Source organism: Nannospalax galili, unplaced genomic scaffold, assembly GCF_000622305.1.
Source record: "Nannospalax galili isolate Female #2095 unplaced genomic scaffold, S.galili_v1.0 scaffold100, whole genome shotgun sequence".
NCBI lineage: Eukaryota > Metazoa > Chordata > Mammalia > Rodentia > Spalacidae > Nannospalax > Nannospalax galili.
In genome coordinates, this window is record NW_008352891.1 from 13,663,394 (window position 1) to 13,683,443 (window position 20,050).

At 47.2% G+C, this 20,050-nt stretch overlaps 1 protein-coding gene across 11 annotated transcripts in view; it reads left to right on the forward strand.

Moving 5' to 3' along the window:
• Positions 1 to 20,050, forward strand: part of Myt1l (myelin transcription factor 1 like) — a 457,396-nt gene that overhangs the window by 429,663 nt on the left and 7,683 nt on the right. For 8 of the 11 annotated variants that reach the window (XM_017802471.1, XM_008850171.2, XM_008850177.2 and 5 more), the window contains 2 exons: positions 12,903 to 12,994; positions 16,962 to 17,071. In XM_017802471.1, the coding sequence (XP_017657960.1) occupies positions 12,903 to 12,994; positions 16,962 to 17,071 (202 nt within the window). The remainder of the gene's footprint in view (positions 1 to 12,902; positions 12,995 to 16,961; positions 17,072 to 20,050) is intronic. The other 3 variants (XM_008850175.2, XM_008850178.2, XM_029554603.1) reach the window with 1 other exon arrangement.

Genomic DNA, 20,050 nt, shown 5'->3' on the forward strand with positions numbered 1-20,050 from the left:
TTCTCAATGTTAGGCAGAGGCCTCTGAGACTCAGCAAAAAAAAAGGTCAAAGTCCTTTGAATTTCTTTCCCTTTAATTGGCACATTAAAGACTATTTTCTGGATTCTAGACAGTTCGATCTGCAGGTACACACTCTTTACAGTATGTCCACATTCACCATTGCTCTCCCACAGGGGGCTGTGTCCAAATGAGTCATTGAAGACCCACCTGTGGTCAGAAAGTCAGACTGTCACAGCTAGATGTCACTAAGAGGGCCAAGGGGTCCATCTGCATCCCAAGGACCCATCAGGCTACTGGCCACATGGTTCCTGGCACCTCTGAGGGAGTGTGAGATTGGATGGTGGAATGACATTCTCAGGTTCTTTCAGAAATGAGGGCTATGCCTAGAGAAAGCCGAAAAGGAAGTCAGGAGATAACCCTGCAATGACAAATGTCAGTGGAGAAAATCGTGGCTTCGTACAGGAGGATGTAGAAATCCAGGAACCATGGGGCAGGGAAATGTTTTTCAGTGATCCCTGCTTAACACACTATAGAGCCCAGCCACAGCAAGAGAGCCATCTGGGCCAGGGTGTAGTACAGTGGCATGGTTGGCTCCATCTAGCAAGTACGGGGTTGCTCACTAGAGCCAAGCTCCATGCAGGGCACAGTGAAGCCCAAAGTTGTGGTCAGTAAGACCCGTCCTCAGGGGCCCAGGTGGGAGGCACCATGAGGGATACATTCACATAAGATCTCATCCTCAAGGCAGATGGAGCGGGGCACATGCAAAGGACAGGCATAGCACAGGGCAGCTCTCAGTGGGGGAGCCTGAATGCAGACTTCCAGAGGCTTCCTGGAAAACCCAGACATTTTGGGAATTTCCCAAGGGAGTCCCAGCCTGCTGCCACCCTGTCTGATGAGCAGCTGATGCCTCAGTGACTTATTTCACTCGTTTCACTCAGGGAGCATAGGTGGAAATACTTCAACAGCACAACCTTGGGATGTTCATGTCTGGTGTGCCAAGCTGGATTCCCTGGTCTGTTCCCTAGATAAGAGGAAGAGACTGCATGAGAGGAGGGGTGTTATGCAGCCGTAAGATGTCCCGGGAACCAGCATCTCCAAGGGGAAAGGTCTTAGCTCTCCTTCAAGTGAGCAGGGTGGGCTTCTAGACATCCCTAGGAGACGAGTGAGCCAAGATGTGTGTTGAAGATGGAGGATGGTATGGTAAGAGAAACAGTAAGGCTTTAGAAGAAGCCTGGAGTCTGCATTTCTACAGGAAGGGGTAGAGGCCTGGAGAAAGTGTTAGGAGGCAAACGGTGGTGCCACAGGAGGCAATGTTGGGGAAGAGGCCATGGGGCCTCAGCTTATACAAGACCAAGACCACAGGCTCAAGGTACAAAAAAAGAACTAAGTTTTGAAAGGTGGACATCTTACTGAGCTCTGGCAGTTGTAACAAAACACTGAGTGACAGAAACCATTTTTCATGCACCAGAGGTTAAAATCTGAGATCAAGGTACTGCAGCTGGGCTACTGGCCAGAGCCATTTTCTGGATTGCAACCACCTTCTTGCAGAGTCTTCTAGAGCCAAGAGAGAATATAAATCCTCTCCTTATAATAACAAGCGGTTAAGAGCACTTGGGTCCTTGCAGAGGACCCAAGTTCAATTCCCAGCACCGATATGGCAGCTAACAATTGTCCGTAACTCCAGATCCAAGGGAGCTAATGCTTCTTCTGACCTCTTTGGGTATTCCACGACACAGGTGTACTTACATGCAGGAAATACACTTATACACATAAAATAAAAAATAATGAATAAAATATTTATTTAAAGAACATAATCTCATGAGCTCAAGGCCCACCATCTGATCTCATTTAACCTTAATATCCTCATTACAGACTCTGCCTCCTGATACAGTCCCCATGAAGTAAGGGTTGAATGTGTGAGCTTTGGGGATTGGGGATGTTGTTTGGTTATGTACAAAGTCTCCAGCACCACATAAAGCTGGTATGGCAGTCAACTCTATTAGTCCACAGGTAAGAGGCAGAAGGATCAGAAGTTCAAGGTTGTCCTCAGCTATATATCCAGCTTAATGTATCCAGTCTGGGATACATGAGACCCTGTCTCAAAAATAAAAAATAAAAAACAAACAAAACCAAACAAAAACACATGAACAGGGATGGGGAGATGGTTGAGTGCATACTGTCCTACAGAGGACCCGAGTTTAGTTCTCAGTACCAACATCATATGGTAGGAGGCTCACAACCACCTGTAACTCCAGATCCAAGGGCTTTGACACCCTTTTCTGGACTCTGTGGGCACCCGCACCCACATATTTACCACACACACACACACACACACACACACACACACACACACACACACATACTTGCACTGAAATTCTTTATGACCCCCAGGCCCTCAAATCCTCTACCTTCCTGTGGGCGCGCACCCACACATATTTCACACACACACACACACACACACACACACACACACACACACACACATGCACATACACATAATTAAAAATGAAAATTAAATCTTAATAAAATGTGAGCTTCAGGGCACACAAACATTCAGACTATAACAGAAGACAGCAATGGTATGGCGGCTTCATATTAAATGTGTTGACTTGAGATTTTCTGGCACTTTAAACTAGAAATATCTGCTGGGCAACTGAAAATAGGGGAGGAGAGCCATCCTTAGTGAGACCAAGATCTGGCCAACAGGTGGCTCTGTGGTTCACAGAGAGCAGAAAGAGAATGAGAAGCATGGTACCCAGGACATCGCTAGAAACACCTGCTGACCAGTGGGTCAGTAAGGCCATGGGAAAGACAGAAGGGTCACAGACAGCACCGAGACCAGGCACCACGATGGGGCAGGAGCACCAAGAAGAAGCCACCATCACAGGAGGCCACATGGCTGAGAGGCCTCAAAGTGGAGAGCTAGAAGGCATGGGCACACTGAGCAAGGGGGCAGAATGTTCTGGGTTTTCAGGAGCAAGAGAAGAGAAGGCTTCAAAGCAAATGCACATTTCCAGCCATGTTCCTAGTGTCCTTAGTGAATGCTTGGGAGACTGCCGCCTCCCTCACACCATCAGTATTTCTCTTAGCGCGGCACAAAATATTCATGCATCAGGGTCTCTGTGTGAGGGAACGAGCTCTAGTGTTGCTTAATACAGGTGACTGTGTTCCCTCCCACCATGCATAGCTGAGGACCTGGGGCCTATAGCAGCCTAGTGAGCTTCACTGGGTGTACGCAAGAGGATACGAGGGGGAGGCACGTGCAGGAAAGACCTCTGCCGGGCCTAACTGGCTCAGATACCCATTCTCTTGGAAAACCTTCATTGAGCCTGGGTGGGAACAGACTCGGCTGGAGATATGCACAAGCAGTCTGTACATGCAAGAGAGAGATGCAAAAAGAGCAGAGGCTTCTTAACAAGTAAAACCCTCTTTCTATGTGTGAGCACAGGCAGCCTCCCCATCCCAGGAGTCACCCAACTGCAGGCTGTGTCTGTTCCAATCGTGCACACTTTTATCTTGTCAGTGTTCCCCAAACAGTGCAGTATAACAGCTAATTCCCCCAAAATTGCATTGTTAAATGTTTTTGTTTATTATTTTATGTGTGTGAGTGTTTTGCCTGCATGTATGCAAGTGCACCAGTGTCATGCAATGCCTGTGGAGGTCAGAAGAGGGTATTGGATCCCCTGGAACTGGAATTACAGATGGCTGTTAGTCACCATGTGGGTGCCGGGAACTGAAACCAGTGCTCTTAACTGAGTCATCTCTCCAACCCCCAAAAGATTAATTTTTATTTTTAATTATGTGTATGTATGTGGGTCTGTGCACATATTTCTGTATGTATGTCTATGGGAGAATGTGCATGTATGCATTCAGGTACCCATAGAACCCAGAAGAATGTGTCAGATCCCTTGGAATTGGAGTTACAGGTGGTTGTGAGCTTTTCACCATCCATTGCCCAATATAGGTGCTGGGAACCAAACTCGGGTCTTCTGTAAGAGCAGTATGTACTCTTAAATGCTGAGCCACCTCTCCAGCCTGCTTCCTCCCCACCCCCGGAAGTTATTGTACTGGGTATTAGAAGTAACCCAGAGATTGTGTAAAGTGGAAGACACAGCTCGGTGCAGAGCACTTATCTAGCTTGCACAAGGCTGTAGGTTCAATCCACAGTACCACAGAAAAAAAATGAACAAGTGCAAGGGAGGATTGGGAACATTATATGTGAATACCGTACAATTTCATAAAAAGAATGTGAGCATGTGTGACAATTGGTATCTGTTTAGAGACTTAACGATCTCGAGACTGAGGGACAAGTATGTATTAAGCATTCTCAGTTATCGTCACCTTAGTTCTAATTCCGTAAGTAAATTTAGAAAGTCTCCAAAATTAGAGTTCAAATCCTAACACTAAAAACAAGTATTTTTAGAACTAAGATGTATCTTTTACTGGCCCTGCCCAGCACATATTTTCTTTGGAGCCATTGCCCAGGCCCTCCCTGGCCTCAGGCTGGGCTATGAGTCTTCTGCAGCTTTTTCTACAATGTTTATTTGATTTCCCAGAACCTTGGCAAAACCGAGTCACCATATCTAGAACTTCCCCTGGGAATTGTTTCTAATCCAACATATCACTAGTCTTCAGTGGAAGGACAGGCATCCTGGGGCAGTCTCCTGCTGAGCCGCTTCACACTCAAATGCAAACTAGAAGGGGAGGGCGGGGCTCAGGCAGCTTCAGCACGACTTCCATCAGCGCTTCATCCCCAGCATAGAGAGGTTGGGTGTTTGTGGTGCTATGATGCTATGTGGTGGTAGTTTTGGTAGTTGCTGTAGTGGTTGTGATTGTGGTGGTGATTGTTACAGTGGTAGTAGTGATTGTTGCAGTGGCAGTTGTAGTGAGTAGTATAATGGTGATGGTTGTGACATTTATTTTAATAGTGGTTGTGGTGGTGGTTGCAACGATGGTTGTTGTAACTCTGACGTTATAGTGGAGGTGGTTTTTAGTGGTGGTTGTGGTAGTTGCAGCAGTGATGGTGGCTGTGGTGGTTGTGATGATGGTTGTGGTAGTGATAGTGGTTGTGGTGGTTGGGGTGTTTGTTGCAGTGGTGGTGGCTGTGGTAGTTGTTGCAGGGATGGTTGTGGTAACTCTGATTGTTATAGTGGAAGTGGTTTTAGTGGCGGTCATGGTAGCTGCAGCAGTGATGGTGATTATGATTGTGGGGCTGTGGTGGTGGTTGCAGGAGCTATGATTGCTACATTGGTGGTGGTAGTAGTCATCACAGCAGTCACTACAACCATCATAACCACCACCATGGCAACAGTCACCATCATCCCCACAACCACAACAGACACAATACCACAACAATGACCACCACATCCACAACCATACCACCTGCCGGCTGTCTTCCCTGCCCTACATGGGCAGTCTCAAGCACAGAGGTACTCTCATTTAACTGCCCTTCCCACATATCAATGCCTCTGTGCAAAAGCACTATGTGCTCAAACAAGAAGAAGAGAATGGGAACATGGGGACATTTTATAAGAAGCCCAGATGCATCACTGGATGTGACTTCACTGATTTCCAAAGGACACCCAGAAAACCAGCACTGGGTAGTTTAAACCACAGAAACGTCCCTCTGTAGCTGAAGCCAAACATCTGAAACCTTGAGGACAGGAGGACACCTGCCTTTTCCAGTCTTGAGAGCACTGTCACTCAAGGCTCTTCCTCCTTGCATCGTTATAGGACATTCGCTCCTGTGTTTGTGTCCAAATTTCCCATCTGACATGGGTCAAGTTGCATTAGGGCCAACGTTAACTTGATCTCAACCTTAAGACGGTATTTCCAAGCAGTGCTACACCCACAGGACCTGGAACTTGGGATAATTAGCCTTTCCTATTTGGAGATTTGGCAATCCACAACCACTAAGCTTCACTCTGAACCTCCTAGGGAAACAAAAGGAAAACTAGCCTTGCTGTCCATTAGAGTCAGGGTCAATGACAAGGTGCAGAGGACTCAAATGGAGACTTAGGCAGAGACAAGTTCTTATCCTACAAGCACAAGCATGGGAAGCTGCCCTGGGGCCTCTGGGTCTTGGAACTCTGCCCTGTAGTACTTTGACCTCCCCTTCAGGGTCAGCTTTTCTACCAACAGCCACCCTGCCTCAGTTAAAAAGACTCTCTGGGGTCACACTTTGCCCAAAGTGTAGGCAATTTCCCACTAAATACCAACTCCTGAGGAGAAAGGAGACCTGTACTGGGGACAAATTGTGCTCAGCCATATAGATACGTCAGGAGGGGAGAAAAATGCAAGCTCTTTGACCAGTGTACAAAAGTATAAGATTGTATTCTCTCATATAGTTTTCAGTATCATCTCTATTAAGAACCCTAGTCAAACTCCATAGACTGATACACACTTGTCTTCTCTGAATCTCAAGATTCTACTAATATGACCAACTCTCATCATATAAACCTGCAAAACACAGCACAACGCAACAAAAGAGAACACCACCATATCCCACACACTGGTGCTTGCAAAGGAGAGACAAGTTCAGGGTTCAGCTTCCTACTAAGCAACTAGGCAGCTTCTAAGCTAGGAGGTGGAAGTTAAGAGATGGAACAGAGAAGGATAGGAGAAAAGACGTGAACATACGCTGACGTACGTCCACATCCTCGCCACCTCAGCCTCGTTGGAGGAAGGGCCCAGCTCCTTTCTCAAGCCTCCAGTCAAGGAAAACATGCGAGTGGTCACCAGTGCCTGCAAGAGGTGACCGTAACAAAAGATCACTGACACTTAAGGAGAGTGCTGGGTCACATGACAAACAAACCCAAAAAGAAGAGGAGAAACAGAAAACAGAAACACTCTGGAAAAAGAAGGAATCTTTTTAAAGTCTATCATTTACCATCAGGCAGAAAAGGACAGAAAGAATATTAAAATGCATTTGCAATCTAAGGGGAAAATATATCTTTAAAACATAAGTATGATGGAAGGATTTTCTGGAAAGCAAAGATGCAAAATTGAAGCAGTCTCCCATAAATGGTAAAAATATAACAAGAAATATATAAAATATATTTCAGAAGAATATATGAATGGTTCAAGAGGTTTGATGAGCAATAACTGAGATTTTTCTGAAAAAAAAGAGAAGAGAGAAAATGGGAGGAAAATTACAAAAGAAAGAAAGAAAGAAAGAAAGAAAGAAAGAAAGAAAGAAAGAAAGAGAAAGAAAGTTCGTTCCCAAGACAAAAGCCCCGAGTCCTCCTTCAGAAAGCGGATGGATAAAGAAGGCTCTAGCCAGGGTTCCCCTAAAGCAAATCCCATGGGAGATATGGACAGACATAGTAAGGAAGGAGTTCCTCTGCCTGGGCTGCCAGGCTTGGCATGTCTGTCAGGTTGCACTGACATTGCAACCTCAGGCCAAGTCTGTTCTCCGGGTCTGTAAACTGACCTACCAGCTCCATCCCTTGTGTAGAAGACAACCTTCTTTGCAGAAATCAATTGACAATGGGTGTTGACCACTACGAAACACCCTCACAGCAAGAATACATGCTGTCCTGGATTATTCAGCTGGGAACTGCACCCTCTCCACATGACAGGTAGAGCTATCACAAACAAAACCTAGAAGGGAAGGAAGGAGGCAGGGAGGGAGAGAGAGAGAAAGAGAGAGAGAGAGAGATCCCTAGGATCAGGTATACTCAGCAGCAGCACTCAAAGCTAGAAGCAGTGGAATGTCCTCTCCTCCTCATGTCTCTGGGTAGCACTGTCCTGCAACCATCTCCCCAGACCTCACTCTGCTCCACCACCACGCCCCCGCCACCAGCCTCCACTGCTCTCTGTCTCCCTCCATGGCCCTTCACAGGGCACAGTGACCTTTTGCAGGTGCCCTCTGTGCTGCTATCAGCAACACCACCTTCAGGGCATATTCTTGAATCCAGTGGCCTCAGCAAAGAAGTCAGTCTCCAGCCATCACTCTGCCTACCACTGCAGCCCCCACACCCATCAGTCTAATGCTGGACATGCTCCAAATCAAGGCTCCAGATGTTCTGTCCAGTTCTACCCTGTCCATGGCTGCTTACCATGAAACCAAGTACTCATAAACATCTGTTAGACTTTCCATCTCTTGTGTGCACTGAGGTCTCAGGTCCCAGTTTAGGGAGATAGTGATTCACAACGGGCAGCACTCTCTAGACTCCAACTCCCCTGGGAAACCTGCTGGAATCATCTGTCATTGACGGGCAGTGTAGAAGGCCATAGAGGACAGAGGGCTCAGGCTGGTGCTGGGCCACCTGCTGAAACACAGCATCTTGGAGGGGTCTGTCAGTCACCGCTGTTGACGTTATTAGGAACTCTTTTCATCCAGAGATTGCTGCTGCATGTGGGGCACAACACAAATACTGTTGTATGAATTAATGAGGATATGAAATTCAATGACAGACAAGCTCTAGTTTTGTTTTGTTTTGTTTTGATTTTTTTCAGACAGGTTCTCTAAGTAGACTAGGCTGGCATTGAACTCGAGATCTACCCGCCTCATGTGTCACGCCCAGCTTCTAACAGGGGGCTTTGGAGCCTCCTGGTGCAGCCACTAAAGCTCTTACTGAATCCTGCAGTGGCGCCTGGTACCAGATGTCTGGGCCCCCCAGGCAAGGGGGAAAGAGCCATTAACCACATATTGCCCAGAACTTCTCAGCACTGAAATTCCAAACCTAAGCTCAGAAGCCACCTGTCTTAATTAGAAAAGGGTTTCTACAACAGACTGAGGTCCTTCACTTGGAAATTACCCTCTGCAGCTCGGGATGGGTTACTTCCCTCGGACAGGTGAGTGTGTAGACTGTCCCCCACCATCCCAAAGCCAGCCTGACCTGCTGGCTCCAGACTGTTGGCAAAGATCAAGCAGCATGAGTGACTGTTAGATGACAGTGCATCTTCAGAGAGACAGATACCACCCTGAGGTCTGAGCCAGGATACTTGGGGCTTACTTCCAAATTTGACTGATGCAGGCAATGAACTCACTGGATTGGAATGGCAGGAACCAAATGAAGTCTGTTTGAGCAGGATGCATTATTCTCTGCGCCTGCCTTTGTCTCCTAATTTAGTTTCCCGAACTCCTACTCAAACCTCATTCTGGTATGACACTCTTATTCACCATTCCCAGCAGGCACATTTATTAACTGAAGACACAGAGAGGTAGCATAGGGTTACTGCTTATAGGTTTTCTTTATGTTCAGTTCTCTGCAAGGAAGAGCTTTTCTTTGTCTTTCATCACCGTTTTACAATCAAGAGCACAAAGGTTTGAGGAGTCTGGTCAGTAAAGTCCCTGAGAGCCAGACTGCAGCAGAGTGACCCAGTCCATCTGGCTTCCTCCTAAGAACTCCAGAGAAAGAAGCACCATCCTGAGTTAGAGATCCGAGGCTCTACCCCACGCTTGCTTGTGAGCCAGCTGCTGACAGAGCAGAGCCACCAGGCAGCCCTTAACATCTGCAGTGGCAAAGCAATACAGGTCAGCCCTGGAGAACTCACTGGACGAAGCGTTAAAGGTTCTGTGTTCCTTGCTGCAGTGGAAGAGCAGAAGATGCTGCAGGCACTTGTCTAGGTTGGGACCCAGAGCAAGTCCCATGAAAGCTGAATTTTCCAGTACCAGTAGTTTTTCCATTTTTTACTATATGCAGTTTCACCAAAGTCTGCAAATAATCCTGGAACTCCTCCTACGATGTACTTGCAGTCTAGAAACAGCAAGATGTGATGCCTAAGAATGTGATGCCTGAGGGTAATTCTGGCTGTGCTGCAGGTACCCCAAGGCTGGGAGAAGCAAACAGCCAGGGTGAGGATGTACTTGAGGCTTCCTGGAGCAGATGGCCCTATTTAATAGACAATTAAGAAAACTGGGTGGTTTAGTGTAGAGGGCTGGGGCAGGAAAACAACATCAAAGAACGTCATGGCTATATGCAAAGCTGCAGGGAGGAGTCACTGGTGTGGGGAGCCTTGATCTGATAATGAGGTTGCTTCAGAAGGACTATCACAAACACCTCTAGGAAGTGCCTTGGGTGATAACCACTGTTCCTAGGTAGCTGAAGAAATGAATTGAGTTCTCAGGACCATTGTGGACTGAGGTGGATTCAACCCAGGCTGAGATCCTGCAGTCACAGTCAGGGATGGGTAACAGTGACAAGGGACAGGTGGCTCAGGTTGCATACTGACCTGCAGCCTGGGTACACATTGAGGAAAGGAGCCAGACCTCCAAAACTCAGTTCTCATTCCACAGTCTGAAGCTCCTTGTCCAATTTTCTAACCCCTGCAAATCTGTTGCAAGTCACAATGGCCAGATATTTGTCTGGAAGAAGATATGAACTGCCACAGTTTGGGAGGCACAAGCTGACTGGAGCTGGGCCAAGCCCAAGGCTGGAGTAGGGTGCTACTCTTGTCCACAATCATGATCCTATGAGTCCAGATCCTAGAGTCTGCAGGAGGCTTGACCAGCTCCCTATGCTTATGCCCAACCTGCCCTGGCACTGGGGCCTCCGCGCATGAACCTATCACAGATGGGTCCAGGTATGACCTTCCTTCAAAATCAACAGCCAAGAGGCTCTTGCTTCAGGTACCCAGCTATCACAGACAGATGCAACGATGCACAGAAATTCTTACGCTTGTTAAACAGTTCTGATTTGACCTTATTCTCCTTTTACAAGTGAACCAATCAAGATCTGTACAGCTAGCCATGTGCCTCTTGATCAGGGGACATCTGAAAACCAGCCTAGAACAGACAGAGATCCTATGGACCACACTGCAGCTGAGGACATCCTATCCCTGGAAGGTCATAACCATCACAACACTGTAGCCCAGGCACTGCTCATGTATTTGAGCAAAGCTGGAAGCAACCCCCTGCATCTGGTTGTATCCGAGTTCAGCAGTTACCGACCTGTACAGAGATGATGCTGATAATGGTAACAATGAGTAAGCGGCCACTGCACAAGACCAGACATATGACACTTGTCATTTCAGAATGGGGTTCTTCTAATTGTACAGAGAACTTGACTGTAAAGTAGTTGCAATGTCCCATGGCAATGGCTTCACCATCTCGTGTTTGTACAAGCACATAGTGATACCCATGCTTCGAAAGAATCACCCTGTGATGTTTGTCAGAGCATGCCCAGAGGCCACTGGAGCTGGACTATGTCTGCTCCAGGCAGACGAGCAGCAGAAAGCTGAGACGAGTGAGACATGGCTTGTCATGCACAGATTATACCAAAGGCAGTCCCCTGCCTCCTCCTAGTATCGAAAGAGCTACAGGTAGACATTTATCTAGACAATGGATTCACTCTGAGCTCATTTCAGGGAATGGGAAGAGAATTTTGTTCCGTTTTATTCTGTGGCAAGGTCTCACATTGAACTCTCCATGTAGCTGAATGCTGAACTCCTAACCCTCCTTCTCCACCTCCCAAGTACTGGGATTGTAACAATATCCTACCATGCCCATGCCCAGATAGGAAGTAGCTTTACTTCAGGAGGGCCTTCACAGATCTTCCATTGCACTTCTTATTTTACAAATGAAGGCCTAGAGCCCACAGTCAGAGGTAGATTTACTAAGACACTAGGAAACTTCAGCTTCTGCCAGCACCCCACCCAGCGCTGCTCATGGGGTCCCTGGAGGAACCATGGGGTCTACCTTCCTCTCCTGGGTACTTCTGTGGGAGTGAAGTAGCCCACACATGCCATCCATGGAAGAAGGCTCTGTGTAAAGGACAGGATGGTTCCAACAGACTCAGCCAGAGAGGAAAGCCCCTGCGCAAAGTTCCCATCAGACACATCCACCAGCAGCGCCTTGGAAAGCTTGGGCAGAACTGGACAGACACAGTGACAAAAGAGAGGGTCATGTATTTGTTGCTGTGAAAACACCTGATCAAAAGCAATTTATGGGAGGAAGGATTTACTTTGACTCATGCCCCAGAGAACACAGTCCATTGTGGCAGGGAAGGCATGGTGGCAGGAGCTCCTAAGGCCATGTAGGCAGGAACTTCTTCACATCTGGGTACATCAGGAAGCAGAGAGAGGGGATTGCTAGCATTCAACGTGTGTTCTCCCTTTAAAACCCTTTTTATTCAGTCTAGAACCTCAGCTTATGGAATGGTGTTACCCACATTCAGGGTGGGTCTTCCCTCTTCAGTTAAAGTTCTCTGGAAACACCTTCAAACCAGAGGTGTGTCTTCTAAGAGGGTCCATATACAGTAACATTGATAATGGAAATTAACCACCACTGCATGGGCCGTCTGAAAACTGGACTGCACAGCTGGCTGAGTAGCAAAACTGCCTTCAGAAAAATTGGTGACAATATTGTAGTTGTTTTCATACCTGATATTTTTCTCACAAACAACTTGTGAGAGGATGAGATAAAAGAGGGCTTCCATGGGCCATGGTGACTAAAGCTGGGTGGAGAGTTCACTACCCTTCTTTATGTACTTCTGTGTGCTTGAAATTGGGTTGAATCCAACCTTTGTATAAATTTGATGCGTTTTATAATAAGAAAGTTTTTTTAAAACAGTTCGATCCCTTCATAGAGGTTGTAAAAATCTGTGCAAGTTACACCATGACGAAGAGCATATGCTTTTTCCCTTCACATGCCTGTTCTGTAAACACCCCCCAAGACACACTACAGCCCTGCTCTAGAGACCCCTCCCAGGCCACACTAATCATGCTCCCACAATCAGCCCACACATGTGCCCACATGCATATAGAGCACACACACCTACCCATGTGTGTATGTGCTGGCACATGGCACCATTGATCTGTATTTCTCCTGTATTCAGATAGTCCTTTCTTAGCAGTTGACCTGATAAAGAAACACTCTGAGGTGCCTCACCTGTCACTGCAAGGCTCAGGTTCTGCCAAAGCCCATGGCTAATAGCCATCTCTTATCTTATCAACAGCTTGTCAGGATGCCCGAGAGCCACATCAGCAATGAAGAAAGCAAAGCTGTCTGGAGAACAAATGTTGACGATCAAGCAGCGGGCCAGCAATGGTAACCATACCCCAGGGTGCCCAGCACACCTGCTGGTTAGGGAGGTGGGCCATCACTGTATGACAGCTCTGTATCCACTCTAGCTCACTGTTCTGAAACCACAGAAGCAGAGACCATTCAGTCCCTCCCACATCCCATGTCGCAGGGATCTCTATCACTAGGCCCACTTGCTCCCCAGAAACCATGACACCCTTATCCTGCCTCTTTCTTCAGGCCCTCAGCCCTACCCAGAAGCAGCTTTGGGGCACTCGGGACATGGGGCAAGAATGACAGCTCCCTTCCTGCCCTCTCCCCTTTCTCAATGTGTCCAGTGCCTGACTCTCTTTAATCCATCTGTGTCTCAAATGCCCTTCAAGAGTCCTTACTGCTAGTGGCAAGTTTTCATGTGTATAAAAAGTTTACCAAGCAAAGTCAGAAGCCATAAGAGGATTTAGTAGATAACAGCTGATCCACACCAGCCCCCAGACCATAGACAGATCCCATAGTCTATCCTCATGACTCTCAGATCTCACATGCATAATTCAACCACTAGCCAATTTTATTGCAAGCTCAGAGTCAATGCACTTCTGGAATTATCTATGGCTAAGTACAGATAGAACAGCTGAGCACCAGTGGGCAATCCCAAATGATCAGGAACAGGGATATTCTGCCCTCTTGTGTCAGCTCGCAAACTGTAAATGGGTTTCTTCTTGGGGTCTAGCCATATGTGTGTACGGTTGTGCATATGTTGGTGATTTTCTTGTGGGAACAGGTTCCTAGATATAGAGCTGAAGAGTTGCCTAGTATCCCTGAGAGCAGAAGTCACAATGTCCCTCAAAGAGGAAATAGTTCTAGAGGGATACCTCTTCAAGGAACATTAGGGTGCTTCAGGGTATGGGTTCAATGTTGATCCATGGACTAAGGAGTGTTCATTCAGAACAGGCCTTGGGAGATGGCTCCGTGGGTAAAGTCCCTGCCACGCAAGCACAAGGACCTGAATTTGGATACCCATGCAAAAAACTAGGCATGACAGTGTGTTCCTGTAACCCTAGAGCTGAGGAAGAAGGAGACAGGCAGATCCCTGAGGCTCATTGGCTAGTCAGCTTAGCACAATTGATGAGCTACAGGTTAACTCTGTATCAAAAAATAAACAGGAAGAGGGATTGAGGAGAAAAACTTCTAAAGCAAAACTGGGGTCTCCACACACAGGTATGTGCACACACACACATTCACACACCCATACAAGTACACACACACTACACACATACAACATCATACATAAATAAATAAAAATTGAAAAGAAATACAGAGAATAGGCCAATTATTGGTTGACTGACCAAAACAGAAACCTCAGAGGCTGCAGTACTTCCTGTGTTTCCCCAAGACCCATGAGTCAGTGCTCACCTTAGCAGGTTCTAGCAGTCATTAAGTAGGACCTGTAAGAGATTAGCCCCCAAAATGGTGAGCATCCTCGCAGCAGAATTTCTTCCTCCCCTCTCAAAGAAGTCATGTTGAGCCAGAATCTCCCTGAAGCCAGAAAGGCAAAAGTCCTGGCCCCTTTTCCAAGACATATCCTAACTGTGTGCTCTCCAAGAAGCCCTCAGAGCTCACATGCACCACATATGTAGGGGCTATAATTAACAGCTCCCTACATCAGACCAGTAGATCCACAACAGCATTCCTGGGTTTAGGCCCCAGACATTAGATTGTGTAGCTCTAGTCAAGGGCTGTCTTCTCTAACCTCAGCTGAAACACTCCAGGACTGGCCACTCCCACGTCTCCAGGGTTTTCTCTCTCTCCCTCTCATATTACTTGAGGTCCCAGGCAGAAGCATTTTCCTCTTCTGGTGACAGGCACAAATACCCCCTAAAAAATAGTCTGTCATTCTCCAGGGACATAACATGTGTGGTGCCACCTTAGGACATTGAGCAGCTATGAGCTAGTGTCCCATCTACCTGCTCCCTTCTGCCCAGTGCAGGGGAAGGTGCTGGGAAAACAGAGACCAGCTAGAGTCTCTGCTTTTCAGGTGACCTTGGGCCCCTCTGCATGCCCTCTCCTTGGAGCCCCCAAAAGGCAGCATAAAGCATTTGGCTCTGAGACACCTGGAGGCAATGATTACATCTCTCTTGCTCAGTAAGAAGCCAAGTTCATAGCCAGAAAGAAGACAGGCACTGAACTCCATCCAGGCAGCAAGAGCTTACAACCCCTCAGTACTGCGTCTTAGAGACCAGCCCCGGAGCTAACGCAAATACCCCTTGGAATATTGCTCTCAATCCGCTCTTACTAGATACTCAGTGAAGGAAGCAGCCATTAGACAGGGCCCAGTTCAAAGAAGAAGGGAATGAAGAGCTTGAGGGATGGGTATGCAGGTCTTAGAGGAGAGACAGCTCACGTCGGAAACCTCACCTAGCAGAGAGCAGGAGGCTAGGGCTAGCCAACTCTCAGCTTCCAACTTTCATCCCTCAGTCCTGATTTTGCAATGAGGGAGTTAATTGCTTCCCAAATAAGGATTTTTAGTCTTTATCTTAGGATAACGTGTTTTTTGGTTTGGTTTGGGAGGAGTTGTTTTGTTTCGTTGTTGTTTCATTCACCAAAAACAACACCTAAGGCTCAACCCTCATAGACCTGCCTCTTTCTCTTCAACCCTGGGACTCTTGGCCAGGAACAGCTTCTCTCCTGCCAGTTCTGGGGTATCTCTGACCTCCATCCTGGGCCAGGCAGACCCTTCTCTCTACAAAGCTTGAAAACAGAGTCTTCAAGGCCCATGCTGCTATACAGCCATTCATCAGTCTGGGGCAGGTGACCAATGGGGCCCACAGCCCCAGGCATGCCACGTTCATGGGTAATGGCATCTGCAACACTTCCGCACTCCTCCTGTGTGTACACAACTGTGTCAGGCCACATAGCCAAAAACAAGAGAATTCTCATCATTTTAATCTTGGTGGTGTAAAGGTGCCAGCAGCTGAGCACAACAGAGTGGATATTGAAAAGACCCTTTGTAGACACAGACACTTGACTATTGGCTTGGATTTCCAGGCCTCACCTAGGCAGCCCACCTGGGGCTCACAAATATTTATAGTCGCTGGCCAGGACCGCTCACCACAGGACAATCTGGTTCACACCTAACCAAGCTTCAGAGTGAGCAAGTCCAGGGTGTGATTCTCTTAGGTATTTTTTATAGAAACCTGGTGTACCTGGATGATGGAAGAGAAAGTGGGGGAGAGAGCAGGACACTAAGCTCCCGAAGTAAGGAGGAGGAAGTGAGGAGGGGGAGGAGGAGGAGGAGGAGGAGGAGGAGCTTGTGCCACCACACCCAGCAAGACCTTGTATTTCTGATCCTCCTACCCCTACCTTCGGAATGCTGTTTCATGCAATGTTGGGATTTAAACCCAATGCTTCCTATATGGCAGGAAGCACTCTACCAGCTGAGCTATGTTTCCAGTCCCTAAAGTTTTTCTTTTAACAACACATGCTTAATCATCCCAGTAATAACATGACCTAGGAATCCTTACACACTTTCATATTATATCTGTAGGAAAGTCAAGCTTGGAAGCAAGCGCCTTTACCCACCAAGCCATCTCATTAGTACCAGAAAAGAGGAGAGGGGAAGGGGGAGGGGGAGGAGGAGGAGGAGGGGGAGGAGGAGGAGGAGGCAGAGCCGGGCCAGTCAAGAACCAGAGCGGTAGCTTCTGCCCAGAGTCAAAGGACCAAATCAGCAGCTCTAGTCAGTCAGCCTGGAGCTCTGACCTGGCTGCACCAGGTTTTTGCAAGGTTCAGTTGATCTGCTCTTTCCTTAGGCACCTTAGTAGTAAAGGAGGAAGAGGTAGGGGTAGAAAGACATGAAATTGTAACTCTGTTTCTTGAAATCAAGGCTATATTTTCCATGCAAATTCAATCCCAAATAGACAAAGAACAGAGAAAACATTCGTATTTCTGCTCTTATGTTTTCAGGTACAGTATCTCTAACATGCTAATTTTGCCACTACAGGTATAGAAAATGATGAAGAAATTAAGCAGCTAGACGAAGAGATCAAGGAGCTGAATGAGTCCAATTCCCAGATGGAGGCTGACATGATCAAACTCAGAACTCAGGTAACAGTTTGTGAAGCCACAGCTCCAGCTGCAGCACTGAGTTTCGCTCCTCTGTTGTTGCTGCCATTATTATGAGACAGGGTGTCACTGTGTGTCTAGGCTGACCTAGAACTTGCTGTGATATTCCTGCATCAACCTTCAGAGCGTTGGTATTATAAGTAATGCCATCCCTGGCTCCCAAATCTAGCTCTCTCATGAGCCTCAATTCCGATTCAAGTGTGGATCTCTATTTTAGCTCTAGCATGGAATCTCAATATCTATCATGAAGCCCCAGTTCTAGTTCCAATGTGAAACCCCAATTCTACTCCTAAAATGATGCCTCAATTCTAAGTTTAGCATTCAGTCTCACTGCTGTTTCTATTGTGAAGCCTCAATTCTAGTTCAAGTGAAAAGCCCATTCTAGTTCTAACATAAAGTGTCAAGTTACAAAAATGAAACTTCAATTCTAGTTCTAAAGCGTGCTGCTATACACAGGGTCCTCCAAAAGCAGCTCCTGGGGAGAGGTGTTGGCTCCTTTTTTATCAATTTTCTCCCCATTTCTTCACCTGCTGTCTTTGTCTTCTGCTCAGTCATTTCTTGACAACATTTGTTGTAACACAGAGACCATGGGTTGTCTACCTGCCTATGTGTGCTCCTATGCTCAGCAAGGTACATCTGTGGGTAGCCATCCCCAGAGGATCACCTGTTCTGATAAGGGTTTTCTTCCAAAGTATTTCAGGCCCTACTGCTGCTTGACCATTTTACATCACTTACAATGATGGCGGATGCTCCCAAGGTTTCTGAGCAACATTGCCTGTTACTCGGGTCTCCAGGCATGTGGGCTAGTGGGAAGCTGACCCTGTATTTATATGTGAGTTCCCAAGGCTGCATGGTCAGTTGGGAAGAGAAAGGGAGAGAGTTCTCTGAATATCTGAGTGCCTGATAATGGAGGATTCTCCGTAGCCCCATGGACTCTCACCATGGCAGGTGTCATCAAGGAGTTCCATATGGCACCTCTAGGATCTCCTGCCTGTGAATACACACAACATGTCATGTCCACTCAGAGTCCAGGTGAAGCACTGCTCCCCCAAGGCTGCTTCATACCTATAAGCCGCATGGGGAACACCAGAACTGAGCCAAACCAGAGACAGGTTAAGGGCAAACATCACTTCTTGAAGGCTCACACTGGATCCAGGAGTGAAGGGAAAAATGTCAAGGCCAATGCCCAAGGCTGTGGCTCCACCCAGCTTGCCAACTGGGATTGTGCTCAGGAAGAGCCCAGACTTAACTTTGTCAAAGAATGGAGACTGTAGAGGGAAGCAGAGCTCCATTTGAGCATCTCTATGTAGCAAATATCTGACCACTGATAGCCTCCCCCTGCCACGAGGAAGGTGCTGCAGGCTGCCACCCACATTAGGTCATTTCTGTTGCCAATCCACACAATGCTACAAATGGGCAAGGTGTGAAAAAAAAAGCCCATTTTCACTCATAGTTCTGAAGGTCCAAAGTCAGACTCCACATCTGGTGATAACCTTCTTACCACTAAATGATAGGTAAAGTAGGCCACGGATGAATCCGGTTGATCAGGAGAAAGCACCAAGACACAGATAAAACTCCACTGGAATAGAGTTTATTAGCAAAGGAACACATGGGACAGATTCCCTTCTGGGCAGGGAAAATGTCTACCTGGGTCTTGAGCTGTGGTCTTTTAAAGGGGGGAGGCTTCTGGGAGGATGCAAAAGACAGAAAGATATGTATGCTTTTAAGTTGGGGGGGGGGCAGTGGGAGAGCAGGACTGTTAATAGAGTGGGACTGTTAAAACCCGCCCTCTTTAGAGATCAAAGGGGAAGCCTGCTGTGTTGGCCAAACAGTGGAGAAAGTCTGCTTCTCTTCGCTTCAAAGACCAGGGTGCTTATCAACTGGATTCCCTTTTCTCAGGAGCTTGTAAGGTCCCTGAGGCCCTGTTGGTGAGGGGGTGGGGCTATCTGAACCTTAACACTAGAATCCCCAGATATTATAGACCATCACATGGTAAAGGACCAGGCACAGTGCAGGTGTACATGTGCACATGCAGTGCACTGTGTGTGTGTGTGTGTGTGTGTGTATCCTTCTTATAAAACCACCAGGATCCCATCATCCAATCGTGGGTCTACACTGATGACCTCATCTCATGCTAATCATCCCCACAGGTCCCATGGCTAAATTCCATAACTGAACTAAGCTTCCATCCTCTTCACCCCTCACATGTGAAGCCTTAGGAACATTCATACCCCATGCAAGCCATAGTCCCTTCCCTAACCTGGGAGCACACTCTTAAGTATGGATGCATTCTGTTCACTGTCCACTGTAACAGTTCAACTTGAGAATGAAGTTACTTCTGTGGCTGAGCAGGTGAGCCCACCATTGTGCACTTGAGCAGTGTTCCTGGTGAAGTCAGTAAAAGCCAAATGGCTTTTGTCAACCTGAACCTCTAAAGTGTTCCTAGGCTCTGCAGTTCCATAAGTAAAGGTCTGTTTCTGAGCCTTTGACTCCACATGAACTCAAATCAGAGGTCTTAAGTGCCTGCACTATCACCTTTCTGGACCAGCTGAATGGCCAAGGACCATTTACATTCACCACAATTCAGCTAGACTCAGTGCAACACAGGCATGGGGCTCAAGGTGTTCAGGGCACACAGATGGGCACTTCCAGGCTTTGAGTCTCGATTCAACAAGATAAATACAACATGTCTCAGCCAGTTCAACTCAGTTCTCACCAACCAACAGTCTTGACAACATATACAGGGAGACAAGCAGAAGGCTATAAAGATGAATGAGTGCACCGGGGGCCAAGCAACACGGGGAATTTAAATATATGCCTGATAAAGAATAGGAAAAAGTCAGGCCTGGGGGCACATTCCTTTAATCCCAGCACTTGGAGGCAGAAGCAGGTGGATCTCTGTGTTTGAGGCCAACCTGGTCTACATAATAAGATACAAATAGTCAGGGCTTCATAGTGAAACCCTGT